Genomic DNA, 19,230 nt, shown 5'->3' with positions numbered 1-19,230 from the left:
CTTGCTACCAGGGCAAAGTAAAAGGAATGAGTCTTCTAGCAAACTTTTTCCTACTCTGGCCTAACTATCTATAAACGTGTTAAAAACAAGAAAAAAAAAAGAAACTGCCTGACCACCTTCAACAGAAAACAGAATGAGATCGTTGCAAAGTGTAACGGAATCTCTGAAAGGCCCCACAAACTAAGGTGTCTTCAGGCTTTATCTGATTGGCTGTCAAGTGGACACAGGTGCTCATCATCAGGCAATCAAGCCCTAATCAGCTCCACCTGCAGTACTGAGACTGGCACGCGGACTCCACAAAGCACGGGAATGTTACAAAATGGAGAACCAAACTGAAACCTTAATACAAGGAGACCCCCACCCCGTTCCGGCCGGTGGAGTCCCTCAGTTTAACCGCTGACACCTGAGAGGTAAATACACGACCATATCCGCAAAGACCATCGAACACAACAATGGCGCTACTTGAAATGCATTTAAAGGCTTGCTCGTTTTCAGTGGGCCAGAATTTTGGTTGAACTATAAAAACAACAAACAAACAAAGAACCAATTTGCAAAAGGAAACCTTTTTACTATGTGAAACCGTATTCTGCACAGTAGCCTATCTGATGAGCTACTGTTGTCGATAATGGACGAGAAAAACGCAGACGAGGAGGAACCTTTCACAACGCTCTTATCTACGTTCACCTATGTGTCGCTTCCATCATTGCAACATCGGCTGTGTAAGGCTTTGGTTTGGCGAGGGCAATTCATACTCGGTCTGACCTGATGTCCCGGCCAATAGTACTTTTAACGCTGTCGGTCCAAGACCACACCATTCCCCACCCCACCCCCCCGAGTCTCCAAGTAATTGCACAATCAAAAATGAACAAATGCATAAATGTCTATTCTGAAACATCACGCCGTACTTTAAAACAATTAACTCTTTATTTGGATGTTGGCAATATCTCAATTGAACATTTTAACACCTGTTAGTGTGGATTCAGGTATTTACTCCACAAAATTAAACTGTGATAATCCGATATTTTTTTAAATTGCGTAACGTTCATATTGTGGGCTGTTCGTATTATTTACTTGGAGGAGCTATCAAGTGTTAAACGGTCTACGGCGAAACGCCTCTGCTGCATTTTGATTGGGCACACCTCCAAAAAGGCTGTTTCATATTGTCCCTCCTATTGGTCAACTTCCTGAATATCTAGGGAGTAGCAAATATTTGTTCTCTTATTGGCTGGTTCTGCTTTCAGTCTCTAATGCGCTACACTTTTTCATACATTGGGTTCTCGGCTGATGTGGAACCAGGCTTCTTTCAACCAATCAAATCGGAAACTTGGTAGTGGCGTGCCCCCACACGATATCATTCCGCAAGCATCAGCTTCTGGAAAAGAAAGAGACGGTGTGGTATTTTTATTCAGCGGATTGTCAACATGTAAGATTCTGATTCTGGATTCTGGTTTATACAGCAATTTCGTTTTTATGGACCTAACCGTTTAGGCCGTCCTGAGGACTTGCGATATCCCCGCGCTTTTACAACTGCCTGATACATCATAGATCGTGCGTGTGCAAGTTATCTGTGGAAAATGAATAAAATGATTTATTTTTATTTCATATCTGTTGATGTAACTGGCATACTTACTGAACAAGGGAAAAGCTTGTTTACTATGTTTTATATTAAGATGATGTATGAGGGAACAGCTGACAACTGATTGATCCTATCAGGAATAATTACTTGTTGCACGTGATTTCATTTTAATTACTCAAAACTCAACAGGAGTAAGTGATAGATATGACACTAGCCTATATACTATTGGGGAAAAAGATAAATGTGACATTATTTGAAAATATATATGATTGTGTGCATGGTTAACTGTAGATAAACTGATATCTAAACTCATGTTTAGCTTGCCAGGTACAGATAGGATTAAGAAAACATGGATAACAAGACAAATCATCATATTAATAATACCTACAAAACTGATTACATTTGGTATTATGATGTCCTTGGAGGTTGCACTGGAAAGGCGGCTCCTGATACAGAAGTAAACAGAATGGAAGTTTATTGCACACATACCACAGAGAAACATGAGATTTGGGCCTGTAATGTCTGCTGAAATGAAATGGATCAGTGAGTGAGCTGTAGATTCTTAGTCTTGGATTAAATATTACAGCATATAAGGTATAAAATCTAATTCACAAACCTAACTGTCATATATGCCTTACTACCAGTCAGTGGTAGAATCATAAGCACAAAGACCTCTTCATTTTAAGAGCTCATTCAATGCAGTCCAGTGCTATGTTGGCACTATATCAAGAAAGGAATAAAACAAACAATCATTGAAATTACCCAAATCTGCACAAGGGCATATTGCTTTAGATTGTTTGACTGTTATCCCTGCTTGTGATAACCTTGGTCTGCTCTCGACGCTACGCTAGCACTTTATCTCTGCCCCCATTGCTTGGAGATTTGTATGTGCTGCAACACTGGTAGTTTATGATGCTCAAATTACTGAGCCTCTTTTCCTCTAGAATAATGACATAAAACTGGGAGATGAGAGAACGCCTCTTGGGGGTTGAACCACTGGTGATGCATACATTTTTCAGTCTTTGCGTTTCAATGCTGTATTACTGTGTAGGCTATGCTGGCCTCTCTCTCAGAACAGATGTGTTAAACAATAAATTGCAATGCAATTTTTAAACACACCTCCATATTTAGTTAAGGACAACACATTTTGTGTTACTTTCAACACAGTCAGTGTTAAAGTCTTCCTTTATAACATGTAAATAGTATATTTGTTACACAAAAGCAGTAACTTTGACACAAAATGTGTTGAAAGTAACAGAAAAGTAGGAACACGGTGTGTGTCTGTGTGTGTGTATGTGTTGGATATTAACACATTGTTCTAAGTGTAGTAGTAGTAGTATCTTATTGGGAGGCAAAACTGGCAGCATATAAGCTTAAAAGGCTGCAAAGCTTTTTGTCTCAAGGTAGGGTTTTAATGTTCTTTTTTTATGGAATAACTGATTAAAGTCAATTCAATTCAGATGATCAAATTTCAGGCTCTTGATACATAGTAATATTCCTGGAATGTCACATTCAATGTCCATTTAAATCAATTAAAAGGTGTATCCAGGCCACAAGCCCTTAAAATGGCATTCCGTGTAAATGCCTTTTTGAATTCCAGTCAAAGAGAATGTTTCCTTGGATTGCCACATTACAAGGATGAGGAATCAAATTATTTTACAGCCCCCCCCCCCCCCCCCCAGTAATACTAAAACCTGAGATGATATACTACCACCCATTAATCATTTAATATTGCTTGATTGCATCATGTTTTAATATAAAACATATCCATAAATATAACATCGGCAGGCGTAATCGGTCTATATTGTTGAGAGGAAGGATACTTGTTGCACGGGAGGAGCACAGACGGTGCGGGGCGGGGACGGGCGGCGGTGGGCGGGGACAGCAGGAGTTTATTCGCGGCTGTTGGAAGACACAGACTGCGAGTGTGCGTGGAACGGAGAAACTTGGCAGCTACTGTGGGCTCCAGCAGGTAAATAAGGAACATCCGCGTTGTGCTAAGAAGGATCCGCAATGTCTAAAGATACCGAAGCAATGCGTGAGGAAATCATGGAGTCGAAGGTATTGTGGTACCCGGACTCAAAGAAGAATACTCAGATGGACAGATTCAGGACGCAGGTCAACCGAGACTTCGGACTTAATTTAGGTGAGTAGCCGGACCCCGACGGATGACAGTGGTGATCACATGTAGGTGACCCACTGCGCGAGATAAACCACTATAAGCGAGGTGACAGCTAGCTAGCGTGACATTTAGGATTCATCGATGCATATCTGGGTCGCTTCCTATCTACGTAATTAGTTGTTACGTTTTGTATATTGCCAATGTTTATGGCTGAAGTTTATGAAGCGCACGCACGTTAGCTTTTGTCGCCGAACCTCAGAGCATGCTGGGGAATGAAGACACAGCATTGACTGGTCCCTGACGTTACGCGTTTGGCTACGTGTGCTGCGTGCGGAGGCGCGGCTGACCGTTGCTACTCTTTTAGTCTGAAGAATGATTTCTTTATTGAATCTGTTCCCCGTTTATGAATATGCACCTATTACAGCCAGGGAGCCAGACATCGAGAGAACGAAAGGAATGCCATTCCTGCCCATGCCATCTAAACATGGGCCCAGGCAGAGGGCTAGCCGAGCTGGATGCCTCTGATATGCCAGGGGTTGCTAACATGTTAGCGAGCGTTAAACTTTAGCGTTAACCCTAGGATGCCGAGAACAGTACCGCAACAGGAGCACGTTTGTGTTAGGTTGTGTGCACATCTCGGGGTTACGAGATGCTCTCTGTAATTTGTTAACAGTCTGGTATTTTCTTCCCCCTCGGTTTTGTTTAGCACACTTGCTCACATTTTTGATGGTCCAGGCCTGATTTTTGCGCAATGGTTCATTCTGTTTACTCTCAAGCGTCTTCGTGCCACTGTTTCTGTAAAAATCGCTATGCAGATAAAATTGATTTGAGAGGCAGTAGGCTGTGAGAATCTGCTACGGCATCAGGATGCCTGCGCTCAGGTAGCCAGATGCGACGGCAGGTGTACCGGCATCTGCGGAGCAGACCCACTCCCCATACCTGTACTGCCCTGAGAGTTCGGCAGCTTTCAGGGTTTCCCACGGAAATACTTATCACCAAAAATAGACATTCTTAATTATTACCTCAATTATTTTTATTTAACTTGTAAACTGCGCAAGACCCGATGTTTTAGTATCACTACCTGACAGAAGATTTTTTATTTTTATTTTTAATTTTTTTTTTAACATTGCTATTCTTATTTACTTTTTATGTTTTTGAAAAAACATACCTGGTAGCAAGTGAATGTTGGAACACAAATGGGCAGCATTCCTATGTAGCTGGTTTAGTTTTTGTGAAAGCTTATTTGTAACTTGACATCATTTAGAATTTGTTTTTAATGCAGACAGGTGCATAGAGAAGTTTTGCTTTCCGCATACAAGTAACCTTTGAAAATGTCTTTGTCGAGATCATGTATAACCAGAATGTATTATAAAAATAAACAGAAAGCTGGTCCCATTTTTACATATAATTTTTACTTTCATGTATAATCTATTAAAATTCCTTGCTTCTCCGTTAAGACTTTTCTCCCAGGAATCCTGATTTGATTTAGATGTTAATGGTAAATTTCTTGGTAAGTTGGTGGCAGTCAAATGACACATTCTTCTCTGTGGGCATGATCTCTACATTTTTGTCTCTTGCTCTGCAGCCAATTACAATGATCTGTACCAGTGGTCCATCGAGAGTTACCCCGAGTTCTGGGCCGAAGTGTGGCGGTACTGTGGTGTGGTCAGCTCTAAGATTTATGAAGAGGTGAGTTCCTCTCACGTGCTGCTAAGCAACAGTGCCCAACCTCCACACGACCTCTGCCCTCCCCATCCCCTTACTGATATGTAGCTTAAACTGAACTATAATGAGTCCTGTTGCCTAACATCTCGCCCTGAAGGTGCTCTGCTCCTGTGGAGATGGGCTGGCCTTCCTTGTAATTCAGGTGCCCCGGGTGTGTGGAGCCCCGGGTGTGTGGTACCCGGGGTGTGTGGTGCCCCGGTTCTCTGCTGACAAAATGGCCGCTCTCTCTCTCTGACCTCTCCTGTGCTGTGGGTGGTCTTTGCATTTTCCCTCATTCACACACACAAGTTTTTCTTTTTTTCTTTCTAAACTGCCCTGTCCCGTGCAGGTGGTGGATGTGACCAAGAGAATTTCGGACGTTCCGGAGTGGTTTAAGGGCAGCCGCATGAACTACGCTGAGAACCTTCTGAAACATAAAGACCAGGACAAAGTAGCCCTCTACGCAGCTGGTGAGTGCACTCTGATGGGTGGTGTACGTGGCTGGTAAAAGCCCCCCCCTGACTGGAAAGCCCCACCCCCTGACTGAACCAGGGGAACCTGCTGGATGTCTCCACTCCCTGCCCTTTCAGTGTCTGCAGGGGGAAAAGCACACCTTGTTTGGTGAGGTGTGGTCCAAGGGACTTAATGCAGGCTAAGGAACGGGGCTGTGGTACTTTCATCATCAGATACTATGAAAGCTGACCACTGATTGGCTGGAGTGCATGCTTCTGGAACATCATTGGCTCTGAGGTGACCAAGGTCCCCTCATCCCCTCAGAACCCACAGCTTAAAACACAATTGCACTTCAAGTATAAAACCTTATATATGGCTGGAGGGGTATTTTCATAAGGGTAATTTCATTTGGGTTACCAGTGTGAGTGTCTGTACACTGTTTGCTAACCTCCCTGCCGGTGCTGTAAGGCCTACTGCATCCTTTCCTGTTTGAGCTCAGTGCAGTCAGAGCGAATCTCAAATGTTCCTCCTCGCGCAAGACATCCTGCTAAACACGTTTCCACCTCTGTGTCTCTCATTCTCCACCTCCGTGTGCAAGGTGTATAACCACGTTCCATAACTCAGTGTGAAAAGTACCTGCTTGGGCACTGCCCCAGCCACCTGACTGCTGTGATGTCACACAGGAATTGAATAATCTGTGATGTCACACAGGAACAGAACGCTCTGTGGTTCTTACACAGAGAGTATAGAGTGTTACTGTGACGTCTTTTTGTAGGCTAACTCGGACTTTTCTTCCGCCATGGCTTCCCTCGACAGATTTCCAATTCTTTTTTTTCCCATAGGGACATATCGCAACTTGTTAGAAACTTTTAAAGCACATAACTGCTTTGAAATTCACGGTTCAGATATTAATGGGTATAATTTCTTGTAGAACAAAACGTGAAACTCTCTTAGGCTAACGTTCACCACAGATCATGTTTTCTGTAGAAAACGAAATCCCTCTGGGGGAAACGGCACTGGAACTCTGCCGAGGAACCCGGGGCTCTGAAGTACAAACTTACTTTTGGGTTTTAGGGCTACAAACTGTTACACTATTGGAAGGACACATACTGGCAAAACAAACTAGGCCATTAGTGACAATATGCCATTTACCAGTGTCTGGTGAAGCAAGGCACTTAATCTGCATTGCTTCAGTATATATCCAGCTGTATAATGGATGCTATGTAAATGTTGTGCAAGTCGCTCTGAATAAGGGTGTCTGCTAAATGCCTGTAATGTAATGTAATTATTAGTGAAAGAGTAAATGGATTTAATGGAGAGACCCTGTGATTGGTGTGCGCAGAATAAAGCTGTAATTTGATTGGTGCGTGTCTGTGGCTGCGCAGCGGAGGCCAGGGAGGAGATCACCAAGGTGACCTTCGGGGAGCTGAGGCGCGGTGTGGCGCTGTTCGCCGCTGCCATGCGCAAGATGGGCATCTGCACCGGGGACCGGGTCGTGGGTGAGTACCGGCCGAATCGGCCTCCGTCCCTCAGCGCGGCCGTCTGATTGGCTGTCTGACTCTCTCACAGAGGACGTGGGGGTGTCCTGTGATTTATGTTCTCTCCGCCTCAGTGGAGAATGTAGCAGAAAGACAGGACTGAAATCCAGTCGTGGAATTCATATTTGCACATAAGTGCTTTTAAGACAGGACAGGACACCTCACACACATTACACACGGTAGTCACAATACACACAATACACTCAGTACACAGGGTACTCTCGATACACACAATACACACAATACACACATTACTCATGGTACTCCCAAAACCCATAATACACTCGGCACTCCCAGGCCTCACAGTCAGCTGGGAAACTGTGCTGGAAGAGAGAGAGGTTGTGTTCTTTAGCTTGTGTTGGGTAGCTGGGGACCCCTGTTTTCTCTGTCCTGTAAATGTGTCGTTGTCATGGAGATCATGTGTACAGAAAGCCATTCGATGCAGCAGCCCTGTGCCAGGGTGTGGTGCCCCGGGGTCCTGTGCTGTGACTCCGCCCCTCCCTGTAAGACCGGCGGCCGGTTTGACAGGCGGCCTGCAGAACTGGAATGTTGGGGTAGCCATGGCGACACCGGTGTGATCTGACACGTCTGATGTGGACACAGCAGGGCTCAGAAGCAGGAAGTGAAACAGGGCTGTGATTGGATGAATCACACGACAGCCCTTCAGACTTAGGACAGCCCTGCTGTGCATTTTAGTGAACACTTTAATGTCCTTTTTTATTTTGGTATATGGGGGCAGCAGTGGGATAGGGAAAGGGGCAGTAGTGTCTGTTCTTTCTGAAGGATATTCTGAATGGCTGTTCTTATTCCAGCTTTGCTCGTCATCATTTGGCCTGAACGCTGCATATGTGGATCTTGTGTGACGCCTGCATGATCTTGGACCTTGGTATAAAAGCGTTTATGTGAGAGGAAGTGGTGATTAGATAAAGCAGGTAAAAATGGAACTGCTACTGTTACATGACCTCACTCAGGGACGAATGAAGACTAAACACAGTGCTGTCTCTGCACTGACACGCCTGCCTCCCGCAAGGTCTCCTCTGTCTGACCCCTCTTCAAGTCTCCAGCTCTGTGATTGGTCGAGCCCTCTGCCCGGTTTGGAGGCCTGCTCTGTGATTGGCTGAGGGTTAGGGTTGTGTGGGAGGCTCTGTCCAGCTGACCTGCAGCCCAGTCTTACGCCAGAGGATCTTCCGTGGCGCTTGAACCTGGAGCCCAGGACTCCCAGACCTTACTCCAGTCCGCGTGTCCAAACCGCGCGGTTCTGCTCTTTTTGGGCCCGGTGTTTGTTTTGCGTCAGTGGGCTGTTTGCCTTGTAACTGGGCCAGTATGTCTCAATGCCACCAAACAGCAGCTCTGATTGGCCCGTCCCCGTTGGCAGAGTTCTGGCTGAGCCGATGTGCCCATCGGGAAACTGTCAGGCCACCGGTCACTGCAGGGGACATGAACTCGCTATCAGTCCTGTTCCCTGCGGGGCTGTGAGCTGCTCCTGTTCCCTCTCTGAGCTGCTCCTGTTCCCTCTCTGTGAGCTGCTCTGTCCCCTGTGGCTCTGTGAGCTGCTCCTGTTCCCTCTCTGAGCTGCTCCTGTTCCCTCTCTGTGAGCTGCTCCTGTTCCCTGCGGGGCTGTGAGCTGCTCCTGTTCCCTCTCTGAGCTGCTCCTGTTCCCTCTCTGTGAGCTGCTCTGTCCCCTGTGGCTCTGTGAGCTGCTCCTGTTCCCTGCGGGTCTGTGAGCTGCGCCTGTTCCCTGCGGGTCTGTGAGCTGCGCCTGTTCCCTGCGGGTCTGTGAGCTGCGCCTGTTCCCTGCGGGTCTGTGAGCTGCTCCTGTTCCCTGTGGGGCTGTGAGCTGCTCCTGTTCCCTGCGGGGCTGTGAGCTGCTCCTGTTCCCTGCGGGGCTGTGAGCTGCTCCTGTTCCCTGTGGGGCTGTGAGCTGCTCCTGTTCCCTGTGGGGCTGTGAGCTGCTCCTGTTCCCTCTCTGTGAGCTGCTCCTGTTCCCTGTGGGGCTGTGAGCTGCTCCTGTTCCCTGTGGGGCTGTGAGCTGCTCCTGTTCCCTCTCTGTGAGCTGCTCCTGTTCCCTGTGGGGCTGTGAGCTGCTCCTGTTCCCTGTGGGGCTGTGAGCTGCTCCTGTTCCCTGTGGGGCTGTGAGCTGCTCCTGTTCCCTGTGGGGCTGTGAGCTGCTCCTGTTCCCTGTGGGGCTGTGAGCTGCTCCTGTTCCCTGTGGCTCTGTGAGCTGCTCCTGTTCCCTGTGGGGCTGTGAGCTGCTCCTGTTCCCTCTCTGTGAGCTGCTCCTGTTCCCTCTCTGTGAGCTGCTCCTGTTCCCTGTGGGGCTGTGAGCTGCTCCTGTTCCCTGTGGGGCTGTGAGCTGCTCCTGTTCCGCTGACCTTGTCTCTGCTCATTCCATTAGCCATTTACCGCACTCATCTGCTTAATGTGTGCGGTGTGGCGGTGCGGTGAGTCGAGGGACGGCGGCTCGGGGGGGCTGGTGGTGGCGGACGGTGGGGCGGGGGGGGGTGGACGGCGGGTCGGGGGGGCTGGTGCACGCGCTCCGTAACGAGCCGCCTGCCGAGGAAATTGGATGATGTGTGTGTGCGTGACGTCCTGAGCTGCCAGAGTTCTGTCTCCCGGCAACGGCCGTCCTGTACTGACTGCTCTGCCCTGAGGCTTAATCAAGCTGAGTGCAGCGGGGGGGGCGGGGGCGGGGGGGGTTAGGGAGCTGGAGTTGTAAATCAGAGGGTGACCGTTTGATTCCATGCTGAATGGAACACTCATACCCTTGAGCAGTGTAAAAGTGTTCAGCTGTGAGTGGACAGGAAGTTAATATCTGAGTGTAAGTGGATAGTAAGTTACTATCTAGTATTAGTATAAATAGTAAGTATATAGTATAGAAACATTGGCTGCATCTAAGTGGCTAACTGTGAAAGTGGGGAAAGGGGGCAGTGTTGTGCAATCATGGGGCACTGTGTGTTTAGAAGAGGGGCCCCTGTCCCCCCTGTGGGGTCACCCCCCACCCCCCCCTCCCCGAGCCAGGCACACTCTCTCAGCTCTTGGGCCGGTCGTCCTAGCTGATTCCAGGTTCTGATTGGCTGAGACGGTGGGGCAGGTTAAGCCTGTGTGAGTGTGGGTCAGGGATTGGGCGGGTGGGTAATTAGCAGTTGTAGGTCAGAGGTTTAATGTGAGCTGCTGGGGGGGGGGAGGGGGGGGTTTAACGCAACTGACCCAGTCAGAAACGCACACACTCACCCCACACACAAACATCAGCTCTCATCAATTCTCTGGCCCACAAAGATGGTGTGAGTTTTAAAAAAGAGACTCTCTGCATGCACACACAATGCCATTAAAGGAACAAACTCCATCCTTACGGTGACCTCTTGACTGACTGTGTGTGAGGGAGACCCTCTGTGCCATTAGCATTTAGCCGCTACGCTTCACCAGCGGCTGCACACCCCCTGCAGTTCCGTTAGCATGTAGCCGCTACGCTTCACCAGCTGCTGCACACTGCCTGTGGTTCTGTTAGCATGTAGCCGCTACGCTTCACCAGCGGCTGCACACCCCCTGCAGTTCCGTTAGCATGTAGCTGCTACGCTTCACCAGCGGCTGCACACCCCCTGCAGTTCCGTTAGCATGTAGCCGCTACGCTTCACCAGCGGCTGCACACCCCCTGCAGTTCTGTTAGCATGTAGCCGCTACACTTCACCAGATGCTGCACACTGCCTGCGCTTTCGTTAGCATGTAGCCGCTACGCTTCACCAGCTGCTGCACACCGCCTGCGCTTCGAAAGCTAATTTAGTTAAAATACATGGAGGATAAATTTATTAGCACAGTTTTGAGATGTAATTTGAGAGCTGGTTGGCTGGCTCTGGCTACCCATAAATTTAGAAGGAGAGGGAGAGAGAGAATAAGGGGGAGAAAGGAAGAGAAGGAGAGAGAGGGGGCGGCAGATCAGTACAGCTGTTGGTCTCTGGCCCAAACGAGGTCAGGAGGTGCTAGATCATGAGGGCCAATCAGCAGCCAAGAACCTCAGCTTCAAAGCCACGCCCCTTTTCGTGGTGTCGTCGTGTCATGACTAAGCATGGCCTTGATTGCATGTTGCCAAGGTTTCACCACAGATGATATCATGCTGGCAGCAGTAGGGTGTGTGTGTATATGGGGTGGAGGTTGTGTGCGGTTATGTGCAGACCTGTGGTATTACTGCACAGATAAGCATGGCAGACAGGAGGACTGTGTGTGAGGGGGACACAGTTATCACCGAGGCTGCTGCAGTATCACTCTGAGAGACGACCCGCTCCCGCTTCCTCCATAAATCTGCTCCTCGTACATCAGCTCCTTCCTGCTCGCAGACACCTCCAATCGCACTCTCTTTTATGAGCATGGCAGCTAGCCGAGAGCGAGAGAGAGGCTGGCCTTTGGTCGATTTTATTAATTTAGTCGCTTCATTTTTTATTTTCATTGGATGATTAATCGCTCCGTGTATTGATTTGGTTTCGGTAGTAAATGGGCGCTGCAGTGCACTGAAAGGCTCTCAGTGCGCGTGTGAGATTTGTGCAGATGTGTGGTAGTGGAGCTTTCACCCTCCTGCACTGAAAACCTCTCTTTATAAACCTGCTTATTACACAGTAATGGCTTAAACTGGTTATTGAGCGTTGTCCTATTTTTTCTTTGTCTTATTTTCTTCTCCACCATCATGTATTAATCACTTGTCCTGACACAGCTTCTTAACATACAGATTCTCTCTCTCTCTCTTCCTCTTCCACCCCCTAACCTGCTGCTTAGTTGGTTTCGAGGGTTAGGGTGTTCCTTTTCCATCCTTCATTGGGGGATGAGGTACAGTGTTGTTACAAAGGGAAAGGGTTATCTGATTTATGAGTCTGGCTTGGCTAAACTGTGTTTGGAAGACGTATTCGTGGGGCTGGTTCCGCTGATCCTGGAAGTATTCTTAAGGGCACGATGGCTGCAGGCTCAATTTGCGTATCGAGTTTCAATTAATGGCACACTGGGGTTTTGTGTGAGTGTGAGTGTGAGTGTGAGTGTGAGTGTGAGTGTGAGTGTGAGTGTGAGTGTGAGTGTGAGTGTGAGTGTGAGTGTGAGTGTGAGTGTGAGTGTGAGTGTGAGTGTGAGTGTGAGTGTGTCTTTGCTTCGTTGGCGATGATGGCCCAGTTGACTTTCAGTTTTTGTAATTTGATGTACACTGCTCATGCTCATGAATTCTGTCCCCTGTGACATGAAAAGGGAAAATGACTGAGATGTATTGAGATGTATTGACTGGGTCCTGCAGTTCAGGGTAACCCACCGCCCGTGTAAAACATTGAACAATAGATGGTTTGTTAAATGAAATCTCTCTCTCTGTCTTTCTCCCTCTTTTCCCCCTCTCTCCCCCCTCTCTCTCTCTTCCTCCCCTCCCCCTCTCTCTCTTCCTCCCCTCCCTCTCTCTCTCTTCCTCCCCCAGGTTATCTGCCCAATGGGGTCCATGCGGTTGAGGCCATGCTAGCTGCCGCTAGCATTGGTGCTATCTGGAGCTCCACCTCCCCAGACTTCGGGGTCAATGTAAGTACTTAATGCAGTGGGCTGGTGGGCTGTGTGCAGTGGGCTGGTGGGCAGTGGGCTGGTGTGCAGTGGGCTGGTGGGCTGTGTGCAGTGTGCAGTGTGCTGTGTGCTGTGTGCTGTGTGCTGTGTGCAGTGTGCAGTGGGTTGGTGTGCAGTGTGCAGTGTGCAGTGTGCAGTGTGCAGTGTGCAGTGTGCAGTGGGCTGGTGGGCTGGTGGGCTGGTGGGCTGGTGGGCTGGTGGGCTGGTGGGCTGGTGGGCTGTGTGCAGTGTGCAGTGTGCAGTGTGCAGTGTGCAGTGTGCAGTGTGCAGTGTGCAGTGTGCAGGTGTGCAGGTGTGCAGGTGTGCAGGTGGGCTGGTGGGCTGGTGGGCTGGTGGGCTGGTGGGCTGTGTGCAGTGTGCAGTGTGCAGTGTGCAGTGTGCAGTGTGCAGTGTGCAGTGTGCAGTGTGCAGTGTGCAGTGTGCAGTGTGCAGTGTGCAGTGTGCAGTGTGCAGTGTGCAGTGTTGGGCACATTGTTACTCTGATGTGAGTGTGAATAGGAGCTGATTCTGCTGCCGTACGTAACTGAAGTGGGTGTGGGGGGGCGTGGGTAATTAAAACGAGCTTGGGTAACCCTCTCGCGCTCAGGGCGGGTCTGTACCCAGCCGGGCTGCTCGGCCAATCACGCTCCTCCAGCTCGCTGAGGCCCTCGCGCTCAGTGTGAGGCGCTATAAATAGCGGGAGTGCCGTTGTCTGACAGCCTGAATAGAGAGCAGCACAGCCAGCCAGAGGGGTTGCATAAATGTGATCTGCATGGCCTGCCTGCCCTCTGGTGGTGGGTTGATGGTATTACAGCAGAGGCTGTGTGACCTGGTGCAGCCTGAGGGCTGGCGGCTAGTGGCTGTAGTGGACGTGAGTCATGCGTGCGCTTTGACCGGGTTTACAGCCATTTTAAATTCCGTATCAGAACATTTTTTGGGACCCGGTCTAGGGTCATGTGTTCACACTTTCACTAGATGCTGAAAGTCAGGAAATGAGCAAACGCTGCAGGGGTGTGCGCGTGTAACCGGTCTGCTCTGTGTTTGTCCTGCAGGGGGTGCTGGATCGCTTCTCGCAGATCCAGCCCAAACTCATCTTCTCTGTGGCTGCGGTCGTCTACAACGGCAAGCAGCACGACCACATGGAGAAGCTGCAGAGCGTGGTGAAAGGTCAGGAGCAGCCATACCCCCAAACCCACCGTACCCCAAAACCCAACACCTCGCTCCCCCAAAACTATCTAACTGTATCCGTAAACCCATCACACAACTGCACCCCAAAACCCACAGTATAACCACACTATACCCCAAAAACCCACCATATAACTGTACCCCAAAATCCACCACATCTCGCTACTCCGATGTGGCTCTGTGTAATTGGTGGCTGGTAGGTGCCACTAGGTGGCGCTTGTACAGGGAGAACCAGAGGATTCTGGGCCAAATCTAACCCAGCCTGCCCATTCTGCTCCTCTCCGTAGAGCTGACCCAGCACACTCACAGCTGACTGCTGTTTGAGCTGCTGTCCACAAGGTGGCACTGCAGATACCTTTACGTCTCACTGAATGTGCGTGCGTGCGATCCGTGTTTCTCCATCGTTGTTTCTGGTTCCTCGCTCTCCAGGGTTGCCAGATCTGAAGAAGGTGGTTGTGATTCCGTACGTGCGCTCCAGGGAAGAGACCGATTTGTCCCGGCTGCCAAACAGGTGCGTCTCAGAACGGCCCACGAGTGCGGAATGTGTGCTCTGCTACGTTAGCATAGCAAGAACAGGCCAGGCAGCGCTCAATCTGTGACTGTGTCTCCCTCTCTCTTCCCCCCCCCCCCAGTGTGTTCCTGGAGGACTTCCTGGCGATGGGGAAAGAGGGGGATCAGGACCCCCAGCTGGAGTTTGAGCAGCTGCCCTTCAGCCACCCCCTGTTCATCATGTTCTCCTCTGGCACCACCGGCGCCCCCAAGTGCATGGTGCACTCCGCCGGGGTGAGTGGGCGAGAGAGCCGGGCGTTAGCCTAGCGAGGAGCCGGGCGTTAGCCTGGTGAAGGGCGACCATTTTGCCTTTTGCCTAGCAAAGTTTGCTGCTGCTTTAGTTCTCATTTCGCCCCCCGCCCCTGAACGGTTCTTGTTCCGCCCCCCCACCCCCCCAGCGGGTCCCGTTCCTCTCCAGGTCTCCTGCGCTGTGGTTCGCTGTGAGGGCTCGCCGCCTCACTTTGTCTCCGTGGCGATGACAACCCGGATCTCTCACTGACAGTGTGCTGCTGCCGTGGCAACAAACCTGCAAGCCGAGACCGGGCGGGGGTTCTGGGAGGCGGGGGGGCGGGGGCACGTTTCTGGTCTGGTGCCTCCTCCCCAGCAGAGCGCCCTGCTTCCTGTAAATCGCAGGCTCAGGTGAAGCGCTGCCCTTCCCAGCAGTGGCCACTAGATGGCAGCGTGGGCCTGCCTGAAATGGGAGAAGCGTTTCCGTGGCGTTTCTCTGGAGACGGTCGGGGGGAGGATCTCAGACAGACGCAGCAGTCCGAGCGCAGCCTGAGCTCTGGGGGACAGGCCAGGCTTCTCACTGGAGCAAAGCTGGGCTGGTTTGGTGTGCGTGTGCGTGTGCGTGTGCGTGTGCGTGTGCGTGTGCGTGTGCGTGTGCGTGTGCGTGTGCGTGTGCGTGTGCTGCACAGTGCTCCGTGTGCTCAGTGACAGGAGTCTGTATGAGGCGTGGCCCTGTTCTCCTGCTGGATGAGCTGGGCCCAGCGGTGGCGCTCGGGGTTAGGGTTAGTTTAGTGTTAGTTTAGGGTAAGTTTAGGGTTAGGATTAGGGTTAGTTTAGTGTTAGGGCTAGTTTCCCTCTCAGTGTAATTATGACAGTGTGAAGTCGCCGGGTTGCTGATGTGCGCTCTGCCAGTTAAACTGTTTGCTTAATGATGGCGTGTGAAGCGAATATGAGGCAGCTCATTAGACCCTGTGTGTGTGTGTGTGTGAGAGAGTGTCTGTGTATAGTGTAGTGTGTGTGTATAGTGAGTGTGTGTGTGTGTCTGTGTGTACGCACGTGTGTGCAGTGTGTGTGTATAGTATGTGTGCTGTGTGTGTGTATAGTGTGTAGTGTGTGCAGTGTGTGTGTGTGTGTGTAGTGTGTAGTGTGTAGTGTGCAGTGTGTGTGTGTATAGTGAGTGTGTGTGTGTGTATGGGGCAGTTGGTTAGACTCTGTGCTCAGCACAGAGAGGAGTTTCAGCTCAAAGTCATCAGGCTGATCCTCGCGCTGCTAATTAGCCTCGCTGGCTAGCGGAACCGCTCTGTGCTGTCGGGCTTCCATACCGCTGCTCCAACGTCTGGCGGCTGGAAAGGGCTGGACCAATCCCAGCGCAGCGTCACGCGGTCCTTCCGCTGACTTCCTGGCTGTTGAGGAAGTTGATTGCTTTGTGCTTTGAGCCATTGGACTGGGACAGCAGAACGGTGGAGCAGAAGAGCTGTTCTCTACACAACCCGCCTGTTCTACAGCTCGGCAGTATGACTGGATTCTACCTCACAATGCTGCCCCATGCAGACTGGATCTACCACTGTCAATCAGGCGGGGGTAGTGTGTGTGTGTGTGTGTGTGTGTGTGTGTGTGTACGTGCACCCACGCACCCACACACGCACACACAAACATGTAGGCGCACAGGCTTAATATGAATATTTTTTTGGGCCCAGTAACTATTGTTTACATGTTTTTCGGAAACTTTGGAAACGCAGTTAGAAGCTCCTGCTGGTTTGTGGAAATCTGGCAGGTTAGTACAGGGCTGGGATTCACACACACAATATGGCCGCTACGGCCTCACAGTGCCAGTGTGTAAGCTGGGTTTTTTTTTGTGTTAAAGTCATTAAGGAACAGACTGCACATGAGAGAGATCTGCATCACTTTGCATGTGTTTCCTTCATTCCCACCGCCCAGCTTATTCTTTTGCCTATTATATTTAATTTTTTATTTTTGCCAAACAGGTTCTCCTCTGTGACGGTTTTTCATAATTGACATGGAGCTGTTGGTGAATGTTCTTGTGAAGCTCGTCTTTAAAAGTGAAAAAAAGAGTGACTCTGGGGGAGGTGGGGAAACATGGCCGCCGCCTCTGGCCAATTTGCTGGTGGTATTTGCACATGGGATCAGAAGGCAGGATCCATTCAGTCTGTACACATGACATTTGGTGGATATATTTTTGTCGTTGCTATTGTACTTTTACATCGACCCATTTTACCGGAACTGCTCTTTCAGCCTGACCAATAGAAAGCTTGTACTGTGTGTGAAACATGGCCACCGGCAGCCAATCCAGCGATGTCGTTTGTGCATAATAAGCAGGTTGTTGTAACATAAGCGTTGGATGGCTTGGTGTGAAATTGGGTGTAAACAGCATGTCCTGTCTAACGGGGGGGTGCTTCTGAGGGGCGCTGTAAGGCTTCCACGCGTCGCTGGCTTTTATCTTCATTATCGTTTGTGTTCTGTGCTCCTCTCTGGGACCGCTTGACACATGAACCTGGGGGATATTGTTCCATAAAATATTTAATTATGAATGTTATCAGAGGGAAGGGCCAGCGTCCAAAACGGGAACGTTCCACACAGTGTAGTGCACTGCGCTGAAGTGTGATTTACTGTTAATGATACGGGTTTCAGCTGAGAATCTGTGTGGCTAGTCTGTATCAGAGCATATAGACTGTATGGTTAGTCTGTATCAGAGTGTATAGACTGTGGCTAGTCTGTATCTTGGCGTATAGACTGGTTAGTCTGTATCTGAGCTAATTACATTTTCACCACACCCTTCCCTTTCACCCTTTCATCCCTCCCTTTATCTATCTTTCTGTCTGTCTGCAGGGCACCCTTATTCAGCACCTGAAGGAACACATTCTCCATGGCAACATGACCAGTAGTGATGTCATCATTTACTACACCACGGTATGCACCGCACCGCCCCCCCCAATTCAGATTCCTCCAGCCAGCAGTACCCGCGCACAGCTTGCTTCAGAACACTGCGCCGTCTGTGATTGGCTGGAAAAGACACATCTAACATCACCTCAGCTAAAGCCACACTGACTGCAGCAGGGCAGACTGACACAGCCGAAACGCAGCCCAGAACACAGCCCTACAGCCTAGAACACAGTTTTGGTGGAGGACGGTGTGTTTTGGAGGGGAGGGGGGGGCGATTTCTGGGTGTCCTGACGCCTCTCTTGCTGTCCCACAGATAGGTTGGATGATGTGGAACTGGCTGTGGTTTGGGGGGGAGGGGGTGTGTTTGGGGGGGAGGAGGTGTTTTTTGGGGTGGGGGGGGGGGGTTTAGGGTATCCTGACGCCTCTCTCGCTGTCCCACAGACGGGCTGGATGATGTGGAACTGGCTGATCTCCTCGCTGGCGGTGGGGGCGTCGGTGGTGCTGTACGACGGCTCCCCCCTCGTCCCCACGCCCACCGTGCTCTGGGACCTGGTGGACCAGCTGGGGTAAGAGCGGCAGTGTGGAACTGCAGGGTGGGGTGGGGCTGGGTCGGAGGGCTGGGGGGCGGGCGGTGTGGGGCTCAGTGGGCAGTGTGGGGCGGGGCTGGCGGTGTGGGGCTCAGTGGGCGGTGTGGGGCGGGGCTGGCGGTGTGGGGCTCAGTGGGCGGTGGGGGGCTCAGTGGGCGGTGGGGGGCGGGGCTGGCGGTGGGGGGCAGTTGAGACGCCAGTATCCAGTCTGAGATCCTGCGGTGCTGTGCTGATCCGTCTCGCCCTCTCAGGTGAGCTCAGGTAACTGATGAGTGAGCGCAGGTGAGCGTTTCTGGATCGCTCTGGATCGCTCTGGATCGCTCTCTCCTCGCTCATGGCGGTGGCTCCTCCTGGCCCCGCCCCGCCCTGCCTGCGGAGGCCCGTGGTGTTTGATTGATGGGCAGGAACAGGCCTGAGACTCCTCTCTCAGATTGAGGTTTATCTGACTGGCAGCGGGTCATATAGGCCGGCTTCCTGTCAGCACAGGAAGTGTGGCTTTTGTGCTTCTTATCTGACTGTGTCCGGTGTGTTAGGCTCTCCTCTGTGAGAGCAGCGTTAGTTTGTGTGCTGAACGCTGGCTCTGCCCTCTCAACACTCTCCAGAGAAAACACACCCTGCTGTCAGCCTGTGGAGAGAGACCGTCACACTAAACACACACACACTAAACACACGCTCTAAACACACACGCATGCACATGCACACACACACACACACACACAGACACACAAAACACACACACACGCAAACATGCGCGCACACACTGAATACACACGCACACTCAGAAGCTGTGTGGTATGAGGACCATCATATCTTGCTCCACAGAATGGTCTCCTATCT

General features: G+C 50.5%; 1 protein-coding gene across 2 annotated transcripts in view; it reads left to right on the top strand.

The window, feature by feature from the left end:
* The first annotated feature begins 325 nt into the window (after nt 1–325).
* Nucleotides 326–19,230, top strand: part of aacs (acetoacetyl-CoA synthetase) — a 35,257-nt gene continuing 16,352 nt past the window's right edge. Inside the window, exons 1-10 of one of the 2 annotated variants that reach the window (XM_035378415.1) lie at nt 326–410; nt 5,284–5,387; nt 5,752–5,872; nt 7,241–7,354; nt 12,828–12,925; nt 13,996–14,110; nt 14,558–14,639; nt 14,761–14,911; nt 17,753–17,833; nt 18,248–18,372. In XM_035378415.1, coding sequence (XP_035234306.1) covers nt 5,809–5,872; nt 7,241–7,354; nt 12,828–12,925; nt 13,996–14,110; nt 14,558–14,639; nt 14,761–14,911; nt 17,753–17,833; nt 18,248–18,372 — 830 coding nt within the window. In that variant the 5' untranslated portion in view covers nt 326–410; nt 5,284–5,387; nt 5,752–5,808. Of the gene's footprint in view, nt 411–3,589; nt 3,723–5,283; nt 5,388–5,751; nt 5,873–7,240; nt 7,355–12,827; nt 12,926–13,995; nt 14,111–14,557; nt 14,640–14,760; nt 14,912–17,752; nt 17,834–18,247; nt 18,373–19,230 lie in introns of those variants that run through there. The other variant, XM_035378414.1, reaches the window with a different exon arrangement.

The sequence above is a fragment of the Anguilla anguilla genome, chromosome 10 (assembly GCF_013347855.1).
Source record: "Anguilla anguilla isolate fAngAng1 chromosome 10, fAngAng1.pri, whole genome shotgun sequence".
Lineage (NCBI taxonomy): Eukaryota > Metazoa > Chordata > Actinopteri > Anguilliformes > Anguillidae > Anguilla > Anguilla anguilla.
Note: the sequence above shows the minus strand (reverse complement) of the source record. Positions and strands in the feature narration are given on the sequence as shown.